Below are 16,238 nucleotides of genomic sequence, written 5' to 3' on the forward strand. Positions count from 1 at the left end.
CAGGCCTCTGATGGCCGACAGACATCGGCCATGGCAACCTTGAAATTAATAACTGTGAGGATATGTGATCACTTTCAAATGCTTTGAGAGGTTTTAAATATTTTGGATGGTTTTATATAGTTTTAAAATGATGAAAACACGTTTTATTTTTGTTGTTATTCTATTATTTTAACACATTGATGTTTGTTGCCATGGGCTCCTTTGGAAGGAAGGATACACACACAGACACATGCAGATGTCAACCAATGAAGAATGAACACTGAGACCTTAAAGATGATGCCTACAAGGCAGGCAGTTCTTCCTGTCACTACCCCACCTCTTCACAAGGATAAATTCAGATGCAGGGAGGGTGGGCTATTGCTAGCTTCCTTGGGCTTGGTTTTTTTTAAGCTTTCTCAAGAAAAAACAACAACTGAAAGACCCTGCATTTTTTAATAATTCTAAGGGGGGGACGACACAAAGCTCAGAAACACTGAAGAAAGCCAGTGATATAATCCTTCACTCATTTTAAACCTTTCTGCTCATGACCCACCTTCCCCACTCCTTGCTACCAGTCTTCTTGCTGTTCCTGCCGGTTTGTCATGGCAACAGGGCTTTCCTGCTCATTTGGAACTTACCTTGCTGATGGTCCCTAAATGACATTTTGATATAAATGAAAATGAAGGCAGTGGCTTGCCTTATGACCCCGACTTATAAATTCCTCTGTAGAAATAGCACAACTGTAAAGCAATATTCAATGAGACAAGGATGCTCATAAAACAAGTGTTGTTTAACTAGACAGCTACAGTCTTCTTCACCCTTTAAAGTTCTTCTCTACTCCAGAGGCATTCTTGCCCAGGAGCATGTATTCAGTTAAGTGATCCTTTAAAATTTCACATTCATGCTTGGTTAGGCATAGGGGGGAAACTACAGACTCAAATATATCCAAGTCCTATGAGTTTGATGAAAACTGGCTGGGAAACGTATGACGTCCATCATATCTCTGCCACCCTGTTTATAGTTTGTTTTTTAAAACAGCATACAAAATCTGAAGTTGGACATGTTTGAGATTCAGAACAGAAGGCCTAATTTTGAATCTAAGCAAGAACGTGTTGATATAATAGTCACAGTTCATTATGCAGCATCTGTAAAGTTTCCTTGAAGATGCTTTCTTAGAAGCTTAATGTCTGTTGCATATTTGGCAGAATAATGTAAGACCTATGGGTTAACAAAAATTTGGCATTTTGTTTGCTTGTAGATTTGTTACTTTATCTTGCTAAAGTGTGATAGCTCCACTGACCACTGAGATATCAAAATGAAATCTGATACACATATTGAAGTTTCAGTTTCAGATGAAAAGCTGAATCATTTTTAAAGAGGACCTGAAAGATGTGCAACAATAGTTGGTTATCCAGTCAGGGGTGGGCAGCGGTTGCAGCCCATCACACCAGGCTCCAAGATCCCCTCAGAGCAACGTCTTCACTCTGGTCCGCTCCCACCCTTTAAAATGCTACCTAGAACTGACCTCTGCATTGTATTATCTCATTGATATCTGAAATAGTAGAATGAACATTATATGTCACTGGAACATGAGATATAGGAATAAAAACTGATATTAAGTTTTGGACAACTTTTACATTTCTGGTTTGAACTTCACACTCATTTTCAAAGTGGGAAGAATGATTCACAATAATTTTTAATAAGACATCTGAAGGAAGAACTTTTGAACATTACATTTTAGTAGTTATTAAGTTCAGACAAGTACTGTAACTCAATAACACATTTCTGTGACGTCTGATTCATAGAATCACAGAATTGTACAGTTGGAAGGGTCATCTCTTTCAACCACCTGCAGTGCAGGAATCTCAACGAAAGCATCCATGACAGATGGACATCCAACCTCTGCTTAAAAACCACCAAGAAAAGAAAAGTCCACCACCCTCTGAGGGAGTCTGCTCCACTGCTGAACAGCTCTTATTACCAGCTTTTTAGTTTTGAAAAAGAAGAAGCAGCTAAATGTTGGGAAATTTAGGACAGACCAAAAGGATGCTCTTCTTCACACAGCAATTCACTCCCACAAGATGCAGCGATGGCCACCAACTTGGCTTTAAGTAGGAATTAGACAAATTCAGGACAGCTAAGGGTATACCACCTGGTATCAGAGTGGATATGCCTCAGTTTCTGGGAAATATGAGTGACAGAGTGCTACTGTACTTATGTTCTGTTTGTGGGCTTCCTGTAAACAACTGTGAAAGAAGGATCCTGGATTTGATGGGCTTTTGGTCTGTCCCAGCCAGGTTCATTTTATGTTCTCTTATGTTACCCTAGCTCACTGTCGTGTGACCAAGAATATTACATACTGACCCAGAAAATAATATTGGTACAGGAGGAAGACAAGCGGATGCATCTGTATCAAACAACTAAGGCTGCTATATATGATTTAGAGAGGTTATGACTCAGCATAAAAATAAACAAGATTTGGCCATACCCATTAACCAAAGGCATTTTTTACATCCCTATATTGATGTAATCCTAAATACCTGGTTTTTAGCCAGGTATAAGCGCGCTCCAGATGATTGTCAGCAAAGTGGTTGTCCTACCTGCTTGGCATAGAATACTGTTGCAATTAACTTAGGTCCCATGGTTACATATGAAAAAACTGCAGGCTTGAATATAAACTGGATGGTTTTTATGACACATGTTATTATAACACATGTTGTAATAAAACTCCTATATGCTCCTATACTTTGAAAGAAGCCCTACATCAAGCATGAGTATCCATTAAGCATAATCATTTTATGGGGAGTTGTAGCTGGCTACAGTAAACTATATTCTCCCTTAGAATCTGAAGACTGGTGAGTCATTAAATCGAGACTGAACAGGAAAAAGTTTGAATTTGAAACCTAATACCATGCCAGAGCTGTTTAAGCAGAATTCCTATAAAAATACATTCATTATACAATACCTTAGTCAAACAATAGTTAAAGGCATCAGTGTGTCTAATGCAAGTCTTTACATGCAGTAATGGTCTCCTTCAGTTTTTTCAGTGACCAATCTAGTGATGCAGACAAATTTCTGTAAATGAAAACCAGTTTATCCCACACAGTGAAAAGGCTCATAAAAGTAAATGGGCTTTATATTTAATGTGAACCCCTAGCAATCTCCTCAATGTCAATGCTCTTAGGGTTATAAGAAAAAGTTACGGCTGTGGTAATGCTGTTTCCTGGCTGCCGAATGTTAGTATTCATTCCCCATGGTAATCCCAGATCTGTTGTCCGCTAGAATGCTTTTTACAGCATTTACAACAAAGAAGGTTGGGATTGTACTAATACTGTCTTCTTTTATTAGAATTCTGTCTTTTTATTACACACCTGGCATGGCACTAATATCTCCACTCATATGAGAGAATGGGGGTTAATGCTACCACAAATACAGCTTTATCTGAAGGCATCTTGACACAGATTGCCAGGTTACAACTTGGAGATTGATCCTATATCTTTACATTTCTCACTTAAGTGGCAGGTTCATAAGCCACATCTTTTCCTGCCTGTTTGACTCTGGTCCTTTCATTTGTTTCCCTCAACAAGAACCAAATGATCCCACAGGTATGCAGCATACCAGGTAAATAAGGATGACTGAAAAGGTGGGAGAAAATAAATGGGACCTAAATCCTACTGTGTTATCTCATCCTGTGTTGGGCATATAAGCATCAGGGGCGTCTTGCCCATAGAGGCAAGTGGCATGGGGTGCCAGGGCGACATGTTTGTGCCAAGTTCTGTAGGGCGGCTGGGAAGAGGTGGAGGCTGAACGCAGCACCTCCCGGCATTAGCTCACTGCCCTTGCCCACCGTGCTGAAGCAGTGCCATGCCTGGAGCCTCCGTTTGCTGTGGCCACCGTGGCACGGGCGCCAGGGAAGAGGCAGAGGCTGGGCACAGCGCCCTCACCCACCGCGCTGAAGCAATGCCATCCCCGGAGCCTTCGCCTCTTCCCCGCCAGAGGAGCAGCCCTCCAGCCGCTGCCTGCCTCCTCCTCCATCATCATCATCATCATCATCATCATCATCATCATCATTTTTTATTTGTATGCTGCCTTTCCACAGTTAAAAACAATGCTCAAGGCGGCTTACAACATGACAAGATTTACATAATTACAAAAGTCATAAACAATAAATAAACCACATCAAAAAATACACAACCAAATGGCAAACAATTTCCACATAAATCAAAATCTAAAACTAAGAATACAGCATTAATATCACAGTTTAAAATGACATAGGTAAAAAAGAACAGCAATTAAAACAAAAAACAGAACAAAACGGAGCCCTCTCTGTCCAGCAGCAGCGGCGGCAGCAGTCCTTTATAGAGACCAGCAGGCCCCGCCCTAGGCCAGGTGGTGAGTGGCAGGACTGGGACCCACTCAGTGGCACTGGAGGGATCTTTGAACCACGGCGCCGGATATGCTTAAGACAGCCCAGATGAGCATCATCTTATATGGGAAACCAGGAGCATGATGGTCACACAGGTTGGTGTAGTGCAAAAATATGAGCAGCAGCAGCAGCAGCAGCACTGAATTGGCTGTGCCAGTGTGTTCACACTGCCAATCATGTTGCCGACTCACCCCTTCCAGCACACCAGAGTGATGACTATGACGAGAGATCAAGTAAGCAGCAGCGCCCCACCAACTGCTTCTGGACTGTACACATCCATAAATGTTTCCAGCTTCCAGCCAGAACACACCACAAAATCCATTGATACAATGGATCTATTCACAACTTAAGAATTCCAAACAGGCATTCTTAAAACTACAATATTCACCCAATGAAGTGGGAGTGGGGAAAACAAAACAAAACAAAACAAACCCTGACTGTACTCAGGAATAATCTACTAGAACAAACATAGAAGAAGAAAAATGATAGAACACCATGTCATTTATCGTTCTCAGCTGAAACCGCTCAAATGTATCATCAATTATCTATAACCAATCCTGGACAAAGACACTTTCCACGTGCCTTGGGTGGTAGGCTGGCACTTGCTTATAGACAGTTTCTCTCCTAACTAAAACAGCTACTCACCAGCAACAGCAGGCCACACAGCAGAGGTACAGACATAGGGAGGAACCAAAACAGAGTATCTATCTATCTATCTATCTATCTATCTATCTAATCTGTCTGTCTGTCTGTCTGTCTGTCTATCTAGCTATCTAGCTATCTAGCTATCATCTGTCTATCTATCATCTATCAATCTATGTGATATTGCTTTACCTATTACAGGTGGGTAGCCGTGTTGGTCTGCCATAGTCAAAACAAAATCGAAAATTCTTTCTAGTAGCACCTTAGAGACCAACTGAGTTTGTTCCTGGTATGAGCTTTCGTGTGCATGAAGAAGTGTGCATGCACACGAAAGCTCATACCAGGAACAAACTCAGTTGGTCTCTAAGGTGCTACTAGAAAGAATTTTCGATTTTGCTTTACCTATGTGAGGATGCATTTGTTATCAACAACTGTTTTATGAATTAACATGGAAAATTATGAAATTATCAGTGTCCTTTGCTTTTCTGCATTTTATTTCCTCTGACATCACTGCTTACAATCGCCCCACAACCATGATATATACCGTACCTGTAACTTAGGACAACACTTTAATGCTTTTGATAAATTGCAATCCACAATAGCTTATGCCATAACCATTTGCTAACACTTAAAGAGTCCAGACTCTTAGAAAATACAGATGGCTTAAGCTTTCCGAGAAGCCCACCGGTCAGTATATTCTTGTCTATTACTAATAAATATAGGTCACTTATCATGCTAATATTCTTAATTATGTTTTGAAATCCAACAATCAATAACATGACAGTTCACAAACAGGTGAAGAAGCATGATGCTTTTTATGGTTCACAATGGGGAATTTAAAAAAAAAGCTCAGCATTTATCTATAATGACTATAGATTGTTTAAATAAATGGTCCCACTTTCAGCAGAGGGAACAAACTGTGAATTCCCAGATAAACTGTATAAATTTGCCGTAAATATAGTTCTTTTCCTGTAGGACACCATTAAGACATGTCCTTGAGTCTAAGCAATTATTGCCCTTTACAGCCTCTTCATGTGTTGTACTTCTTTTCTGAAAGTGCATATAATAATAAGGAAAAATACTTATTGTCGAGAATGGAGTGCATAATGAGGTAAGATTAGATGGGAATCTGCAGAAAATAGGAAACTATTGCAATCATTTCAATAAGAAGTATCAAGGACTAAAGACAACACAGACTACATGGTCCACTTCTGAGTTTTTCTCACACCTGGTTATGAAGTCTGACAATCTTTATAACAGGTGTACTTTCTTCCCAGTCACACTTTCAGGAGTGTACCGGTAATTTATTATGGATCTTGCAGTATGCAGGTAACTGAGTCATATCTACAGATATGTGTCAATGAAGTGCTATCAGAGCTTTTACAGTCTTTCTGCAAAGGGCAATAAGCAAAATGTTACAACCCATTTAGCAATAAACTGTGCATTTTCTCTGCAAGGCTTTTCCTGCATTTTCATGTGCATCATTTAACCTATCTCTAAATTTAATTCTATATTCTCTGGTAATTTTCAAAATCTGAGTTGGAGCCCAGATGGTTTCTGTTTTCTCCATGGGCAGGAAAATATATCTCAGTATGAATCACTTTAGCAATGCAGAAAGAAGTGGAAAAGAGGAATATGCATTTCAAAAGCAAGAACTGTGAGAAGTGATGCGCTGTATGGGAGCTGCTTGTGTCTATGTATGCATCATTTAAGAAGGCGCTGAGATAATCTCAGTCCCATTGCAGAATGCAACTGAAAGATGGCTATAAAACGGAGCAAGTTAAAGAAACTGTTTTTGTTAAACCAGTTCTTCCTTCAGCAATCATTTCTATATATGTTCTAGTAATTCATATTTCCATCATTGTAGAAAACTCTGCAGAATTCAAACAACAACAAAAAACCGGGGAAGGAGGGCGGACTAGATTTCCTTGTCTTAGAGAATGCAAGGATCTGTCAATTTCATTTCCCTCAGTCTTTCATTTTTCTAATCCTCCATACAGTTTTTCACATTTTGTAGCAATTTGCTTTATAAAAAATCCACCAGCATTTTAGTGTGATTCCCCCCAATAAACACATTAGTATATGCAGTTTTGACTAATGCGCACATTTTTAAAATTTATCCAATGTAGTGCATTTTTGTATGTTATTTTCACTAATATCTTAATTATTATGCACAGCTTTCACCTAATATATGGTAGCAGAGGTGCATTGCAAAATATAGATAGGTGTGTTTATGTTTGCATATAGTTTCAGAAAGTGTGAATTTGATAGATTTGGCTTTGAACACATACTGAATTGAATTTCTCTTCCATTCCTAGCTAATCTTAACACTTCCAATAAGCAATATTTTCTTTCTCAGGGAACAGCAAAGTCATAGATACGACTTTTATGTCTATCCCAACTGATGACACGTCAAAGATGGTATATTTGAAGCAAACTCATCCAAGGTCCACATATATTAATAAAATTATTTTCTATTATAAAGCAAATAAATGTAAATATACTGAAAGGGTAAAGATCATGGTTCAATGATAATATAAGATTCAACAGGTGCTGTAAAGACAAAGAAATGTTTATATAGCTTTCCTTTGCAATTTGTTGAAAAATGTAAACCACATACCTTATGACACATGCATAAAGCCCACTGTCTTGGGGCACTGTTGGACGAAACCAAATGGCATCTTCCTCTTTGCTCATTCTAGTTCCATCAAAAGCTATAGGCTCCTCAAAATCTCCAGGTCCAGAGCTTTTGTACCACATTAAACTGAGTCCAGCACTTTGTGCTAGGGTGTAATTTGCTCTTATATATCCATAAAACAATGCACACTTTATACGAACAGGTTCTCCCACTAAGACTTGATACTTCTTGTAATCCACTGACCAGTCAGTACATCCATCCGCTAAAAGAGAAAAGAAGAAGAAAAGACAATTATGTGGTATACTGCTGAATATACAGCACAGTTCCTACCTAATTTGGAATAATACTTCTTTGAAGTTGTCATGCCAGAGTTACTGATTCAAAACAATAAACTTTAGATCGGTTTCACTGAATATGCAGCCAAGACTGACCATAAAAATTGCTTTCCCTATTGGTGCCATATTTTCCACAGTGTGGGACAATCAGCAAATCTCATCAACCTACTGGATAATTTAAGTGATAAGTAAGACATTATCCTTTCTCTTCACTATATCCTTAGGCTGAATTATCACAAAATATTTGATTGAAATATGTGCAACAGAGTCCATCTAACCCAGAGGGTGTCATAATCACTGAACAGCATTAATCAAATATATTCAAGTTAATAACAGAAATGAAAGAAGGGACTTATTCAACCTTTTTAAAAATGTGGCAAGTTAATGGCTACAAACTGGAAAGTTAGGTTAGATCCTAAATTAGGGGGAGGTGAGGTATTAATGTTAAGCCTAATTGCACAGCAGAACAAAATGTCAAGATAAATTATTCAGGTGATTATGACTGGGTATTCAACAGCAAATTTACTGGAAATATCTGACTTTTCTGTATTTAAAATTACTAGGAGTTAAACGAAATCATCCAAGTGGTTGTGTGTGTGTGTGTGTGCGCGCGCGCACCCACCCACCCACCCTGATACAGATTATAACTGCTATAACTATCTGATCTGATCCTGTGAGCTAGAACAGGTTATTTGCTCTGAGGCGCACCACTTTTCATTTAATCTACTTATTTATAATGATATGAAAGGGGAGGACAATATTCTAGACTCCTGTCCTGGTTACAGCCAGCCAGAGCTGAATATGCAATTCTGAGTTTCTCTCCTTAAAAGCTTGGGGCAGGCCTAACTCTAAATTTGGAGGCCTGATCTCTACCGCCTCCCCCACAGGCCCCTGCAAGATCCTTCTGATTTTGGTAGTGGCAAAGAAGAGGGAAAAAATAGGTACAGTCCTGAAGTGAGTGGAACCCAACATTTGACCATTTGATGACTGGAGAGAGGGTAAAAACTTCCTCCTTAGCTGATCTGCATGGACTGTGCACCTTTGTGAGTCAGAGTGCGTGGAATGGCCACATCTAATTTTGGCCGATCCAACCACTTGTATGTGGCTCCCAGGGGGTTGGCCAAAGTTGAATGTAGGCTTCAGCCCATAATGGGTTAACCATCTCCTCCTTAGAGCATTGCTGAATGCGAGACAGTATGATAGACATGATCCCACAGCTAGGCAAAACCTTAAACAACTCCGGAGTTCAAGTTACAAGAACAGCTTTATTTAAGTCAGTATGAGAAAAAGGGAGGAGTTTTAAAAGAAAGGGGGGGGGGAGTATTCAATATCTTGAGTAATGTACAAATATCTTCAATTAATACGAAACCAGCATAGGTCATCCCAGGCCATTCATCAAAAGTCATAATAGACAAAAGAACATGACTCTTTTTAGCCTCTGGAGATTCAAGGCGGGCAGGGCTGTGTAAGTTAGTCAGCTAAAAAGTAGACCAACAAATCAGCAATGTTAAAAAGTCGAGTGGGTGGGCCTGCAAATAACACTTTTGCCAAGTGTTTTAAGACAGTTTCCCCACTCCTATTTGAGGCTCTGGAGGCTGACATGGGAGTACAGGGGCTATATTAACATCAAGAAGGCTTAGAAGCTGTTGCAGGTTCCCAAGAGCGTGACTGCCAGCTGGCTGTCCAATGCATGGAAGCCCCCTCAAAAGGGATTTGGAGAAGTCAGTGGGGCTGCCCACCTGTCAATCATGTGGTATTATAATGGTGTCATGTGGCTGACAGTTAGGAGACCCTGTCAACCTCTAAAAATTGGCCCATGAGGTTGATCCTGAAAAGGATCTGGCCCTTGGAGCCAAAAAGACTCCCCACCCTTGATTTAAAGGAATGTAAGAATGATGATTTTTCTCTCATGTCTACTATTCACCCCATAAATATACTTGAACGAAGTTATGCAGGTGGGAAATGCTACGCTTGTCTTTGGAACAGTGGTCATTAGATGGCAACAACAGCTGTGATAGCTCTGTTCTTAGGAAAGTGAAGCTTGTATACATAAAGAACTATCTATATGTGCCTTTTGTTCATGTAGTGTATAAGATGACGTGTTCAAAACACATATAACAGTTCATGATTAACTCAGTTTTGCAGCCCATTCCATATCCCACTTTGTAGCTGCATAAAAGTGTTTTGGATGAAACACTTGCATAAATTATACATAGACATTGGGGTGGGGGGTGGGGAAACATTTTGTGTCATAAGCACAAGGAGCATGAACATTGTCTTTCCCCTGGTTATACAGGTAGTCACTAAGTCTTCAATTACATAGTTCAGAAATATGGAAGAATTTATTATCCATTATCCCTTTTCATTCGTGGTTAACAGAAGTTTGGCTATGCAGAACTGTTAGACTTCAGTTAGCTCAGCTGATGATAGATCATGCTGTAACACTCAATGACTATCCATTTATTTGTGGCACTTAAAATCCACATCTGCATATTTATTATGTTGGAAGCCACTCTGCTTTCAATCTGTTCAATGAGTTCACCATGCTTTTAAATTCCAAAAAATACATACTATAAAGGAGTATTCAAATGAGTCCTGGGAAATGCGAAATATTTTTAAATCTTATGAAGGTTGGCTTGTTGCAACTGCAGCAAATTCAAAATATCAAAAGCTAAAATACAGAGACCATTATCATCATAACAGCAATACTGTATCGGGAATCCAAGTTTGGAGAAATAGCAAAAGTCACATCAAAAGTATCTTACACTAACTGTTAAACATTGAATCCATAATCTTAGGCACACAAACTGAAACTTTCTGCTGAGCTAGTGAGGCATAGAGGTGTAGCTTCTAGAGAAATGTAGTCGCTAAGAAGGCTTCCCAGCTACCCCACATTTTCAGACCATGATTGGATCCTGCCTGTCCTTGATAATTCCAGGTCAGTCCTGAGACCTTGTCTGATCAAGAGGAACCACTCTCTTTTTCTACCACTATGAACCTGGCAATACATTACATACACCAAATGTAGTAGACAAATGTAGCTAACCTCTACCTGTTCTAAATTCTGAAGCTCTGCCAAGAAGATAAAACTGAAGGGAAAAAACACAGGATAGAGATTTTGCTGAACATTTTTTATCATTTCATTATTTATCTATTTTTAAGTTTCTGCTTAGAAGCCTCTTCCATGCCCAAAAAGTGTGGGATGGCTTTCCCCGGTGGTTTTGCCCAGTATCTTGTCCATGCGATGGACTCGTGGGGAAAAAGCTGTCCCATGAGTCCTTGCAAAGAGGAGGGGAAAGCCTATATAAGACAGTTTCCCCTGGAACAGCTTTCTGTTCATCCTCAGGTTGGAGCCTTCACTGAACAATTTTGGGTTGCTGGTTAACAGGACCAGAAATGATTTCCTCTCTCTCAACCTGATTGGAACTTGGTTGAGGGTATTTTTCCTTTCCAGCAGTGAAACTATGGCCTTCCTTTGTTAGGCAAAGAAGTTGTTTCTTGATGGCAGAAATGGCATTGGGCAGGATCAACATAGTATTGGAGGTCCCCATAAGGGGTCTGAGGGGAGGATTGACCACAGCACTCCCAGGCTTAGGTTGGGGTATCTGCCTGGCTAGAATCTGCACCCGGGTCACCCAGTGAGAACTTGCTTGCCCTGCCTGCTGCTGTCAAAGAATTGGCCTAATTTTATCCCACCACCATTGTACAGTCTGGTTCTTTTGCTGCTCTCATGGGTCACATAATGCGCTTGCCTGGGCAATCTAATTTTCATCTGGAGTTGCAAGCAGAGAGCAGGGAAAGTTATTCCTGCACAAAAATAAGCTGAAAAAGCAGCAGCCAGTTATGTCTGTTCTCCTGTGTTTTTAAATGAAATCCCATTCTCTCTGCTTATCTCTGGGAGATCCTTCAGTATTCTCAATAGGAGTGTGCATCAGATTTGGGCAGTTTCCATATCTGAAACCAAATCAGGCTGTTACTGAAGGAACTAAAGTGAGATCCTTCCAAAGAACCCAAATCCAAATCAGGGGACACCTAACTAATTTGGGGCAATCCATAGATTCTGACATTAAAAAGCAACAACAGTACGGTATGTCTGCAAAAAAATTGAAACATGGCTCTCCAAGCTTTCAATATAAGTTATATACTCTAGGATGGAGAGAGGGCAAAGGGATAACTCTTTAGCCTACATTTTAATATGAGAGGGCTCTCCAATCAATGTGCTTTATATATCACCTTATTCTTGCTTTTGGTGCTATTTACTAATTCTGCTAGTGGTACTTGCTGGAAAAATGCTGAACATTCAAGTCTTTCTACTTCTGTGTCATATGCCTAGACATCCACTCTTGTCAAATCATTTTTGTCATTGCAGGGAAAACCCTGTTGTTATTTATCTAAATTTTTTGCAGGATTTATCCCCTCAAAAGGAGCTGTCAATCTTGCAAATTTCACCCACTTCTGCTTTTAAAAATAAAATAAAATAAAAACTTGAAGGGTGAGGAGCACCAAAATCCCAGACTCTTCATGTGAAATTTGGCTGACTTTAACTGCTCTCGGAGGACTACTGTGCTTGTAAATCTATCCAATTATGTCAAAAGGGGGGGGGGTTAAATGTCCCCAATAACAGCAAAAGGAAAGGCACAAAGTTTTGGATATACTGAATAATGATTTGGATTTGAACCTGAGCCAAATTGAAGCTTCTAGATTAATCTAAATCAAACTGCTCTGTTTTCTGAAGCACTGTATCAGGGTTGAAATGAAACCTTTTCAACAGCTAAAGCTTGTAGGCTAAAGCTTGGCTCCAAATGACAATCACTTTTCAAGTGTAATGTTTTATCAGGTCTTTATTGGTTGTCTGCAATATGGATTATCAGCCAACTGTTCATGTTCCTGTATGCAGCCTTTCTAGTCCTTCTCAGTCATCCTCTGAAAAGAGCTTTCTTATTTTTATTGTTTTAATTTAGGCTAGCGATCAGAGAAGGTGCTGCCAGTGGTGGTGGTTATTTCAGCATTTTGCTACTCATTACCACTTTCATTTATGTAAATTCACCATATTTATGTTTCAACTTATTACCAACCCAGAACTGAATGAATGAAAAAATCTATAATTGCCTGTCAAATTTATTATAATCAAGGTCACTGTGGTACCCATGGAGACTATAAACACCATATTTAACCATGAGAATGGTATATAGAAATGAGTGGCTAAAATCTATTATTAATATGAGTTACATGTAGCCATGCATATGCACTATACTTGAGAAATTCTTTTTCTAAAAGCCCATTCCAGATAAATGCAGATGCAGCAGTGGTTGGGGGGACATTCAAAGGATAATAATGAATGGATTAGCAAAAAACTAAAACTAAAATCAGGATCTATTTATATTTTGCTGTAGTGGTTGCTATATCTGGTCATGTTCAAAATCTTCATTAATGACTTAGATGAAAAAGCAAATAATACACATGAGCAGTAAACTTGCAAGTCAGATGGCTAGAAATTGTAAAAAAGAACAATTTGACCTATTAATATATTGTTCACTACACCTTTCAGCTTCTTTTTATCTGACCATTTCCCCTTCTTCATTCTCATAAGTGGAATAAATTGTTGCAATGATGATGAACTGATAGATTCAGCAGGCTCAAACTTCCCTCTGTCTAAATTTCCATTACCACACCTTTCTACTACCAATCATACTTCCTTCTAACTTTTATAATTGAGAAAACACTTGAATTATTCAAAAAAAATGAAACTTCAGATATCCTTTCAATGAAGTGGCTGAAGTACCTAATCTCTGTTTTAAGATGCAAATAGTTATTGCACCTGATAATAGCATAATGTAGGGAATAAGATGAATATCATTTACCCAGTGGTTTCCTTGAATAGCTTTTGTGGATGAAGTAAACCACAGTATATCACTGTCCTCATAATGAGATCGTTCTGCTGGATAAACAAGCTCCCTGCAGGCTATACCTGCTGATCAGACCCAGCGAACCAAATATTTAACCATTCTGAGGGGGCCCTCACTGCCATCCTCAAAATTGCACACACTGTTTCAAGGGGAAATTTGATTCAGAGAAGTAGAAAATTGAGCCACTAACTCCTGGGTCTGTTGCTACAACCTGGTTTAATAACAGAGCTTCGATTCAATTTCTAGGTTCTGTGAGGTAATACAAGTCCCAGAGTTTCAAATACAGCTCAAGAAATCTAAATTCCTATTATATCTTACCAATTTAAGTAGAGAACTAAAACAAACCAAAAGTCCAGAAAGGGAAACTGTACAAACAACATGTAAAAAGTACTGTAATAAAAACCATAGAAGATATGAGAATTATTACATGCCTGTATTTACAAATAACATAAAACATGAAGGCTTTTAAGATAAAGATTTGTTTTAATCCTTCATTCATATCATAATTGCCAGCTAGCACTGCAACTGTAACATGGCCAGCTATCAACAATACTACTATGTTCAGAAGCATCTTTGTGTATTTTACAAATTGTTTCTTTTTATAAGTTTAGCACAATGAATTGTAATTTAGCAAATGAGGTAAATAATATTTGTGAATTTGTTTCAGATGTTCAGAGAAATTTTGGGAGGTGCAAGGGTGATAATATGTGGAGATACTGCATTACAAATAGATGAACCTGTCAATTTCTCATTTTTCCAGTCTTAAATTCATTCCACATCAGTGGTTTTATTCTGTTTTTAAATTAAAAGGTCCTTACAAAAATTGTAAATTTCTCCTAAAATGCTAAATTTTGCATGCAATTTTTGCCTAATATAAACATTTTTGCAATCATCTCTAATATATGTATGTTATATTTTCAGATGTATGCATTTTAGGTGTACTCTCCCTTATATTAAAAGTATTTTTGAGCTCAAATTTTGCATCACAAAATTCAAAGAAGTGCAAATTGAATTTCATTCCTGTCCCTTGTCAAGTATGCATTGTTTGGTTTTAATTCAGTTGGCTAGCTAGTGATCATTCCACTAAAACTAAGCTAGTTTATGTCATTTGCAGTTGGGAGGGGTAGCTAATGCTGCAGAAGACAGAATTGGGATTCAATATGACCTTAACAGATTGGATAACTGGGCCTCAAATAACTTAATTTCAATAGGGACAAATATAAGGTTCTACACTTTGGCAAGAAGAACCTGCTTCATAAGTATTAGGTGATGGACACCTTGCTTGCCAGTAGTACGTATTAAAACGATCTAGTGGTTGTAGTACTGTGTGTGCAGCTGTCTCCTGGTGGGCAAGCTTCAAGCTTTGCAAGAGAGCAGCTTCAGTCTCCAGCTAGTAAGCCATGGTGCAAAGGTGTGAGAGAGGTCAGCAGAATGAAAAGAGGAGGCTTTGGGGGAGGCAAGGAAGGGGCAGTGAGATTAGCACCCTCCCACCACCACAGAACCTTCTCTCATTCCAAAGACATGTTTCAAACAGTCAAAAACACTCAAGGAGGGTGCAAATCAGGATAGGAAAGGGGGTGGTTTGATCCCCAACAGAGAGGCCTGGAAGGCTGTATTTGATTCCTGAGCCCGATATTCCTTAGCCACGTTCTCACCTAACACCTTTAACAAACAACAGGGGAACACAATTTTCTAGTTTGCATCAGGTAGCAAAATACCTTGGGCTGGTCCTGGTACTGGAGCACTCTGGGGAGGAAGCCACAGCACCACGGAGAGCTCCCAGAGAGCAACTTCTCCCAGAAAGAGTTGGGCATTAACTGAGATTTTTTGAGCCTCTCTCTCTCCTGTCTGTCTCTCCTAGGCTCTGCTCCCTTTTGAAGAACTAGAATCTCTAAAGAGCCAATCCTGTGGCCAGAAGAAAGGCAATTCTGCATTCCATGTGCTCCCACCTAGTGTGCTCCCTGTGCCATTGGACTGGCAAGGTAGTGTGGGAAGCACAATTATCCAAGCACAGGAGAATGTGCCCATGAAGGTCCTAGTTCCAATTCTATGACCCCTCGTGTCATGACATCTGGTTCAGTGTGCTACAACCTACCAGATTTGTATCTAGTATAATCCTGTTCACTAGATTCGAACTTGGTGTCCTGGTTGCTGCTGGACTCCATGCTCATATCATCTTCTCAAAGTCACTATTCATACACACCCCATCTTAGTGTGGGGGGATAGAGAGCTTTAGACTCCCCATCCTGGCTTGTTGAAACTTCAGTGAGGTTTTCCCTATTGGCACTGGGAACAGCTAAATAGTACATAGA

General features: G+C 39.4%; 1 protein-coding gene across 1 annotated transcript in view; it reads right to left on the minus strand.

The window, feature by feature from the left end:
* The window catches only part of IL1RAPL1 (interleukin 1 receptor accessory protein like 1), a 672,251-nt gene that overhangs the window by 314,515 nt on the left and 341,498 nt on the right, over positions 1-16,238 (minus strand). The window contains 1 exon segment of the mRNA XM_033147221.1: positions 7,668-7,947. Within this exon segment, the coding sequence (XP_033003112.1) occupies positions 7,668-7,947 (280 nt within the window).

This window comes from Lacerta agilis, chromosome 4, assembly GCF_009819535.1.
Source record: "Lacerta agilis isolate rLacAgi1 chromosome 4, rLacAgi1.pri, whole genome shotgun sequence".
In the NCBI taxonomy this organism is placed as follows: domain Eukaryota; kingdom Metazoa; phylum Chordata; class Lepidosauria; order Squamata; family Lacertidae; genus Lacerta; species Lacerta agilis.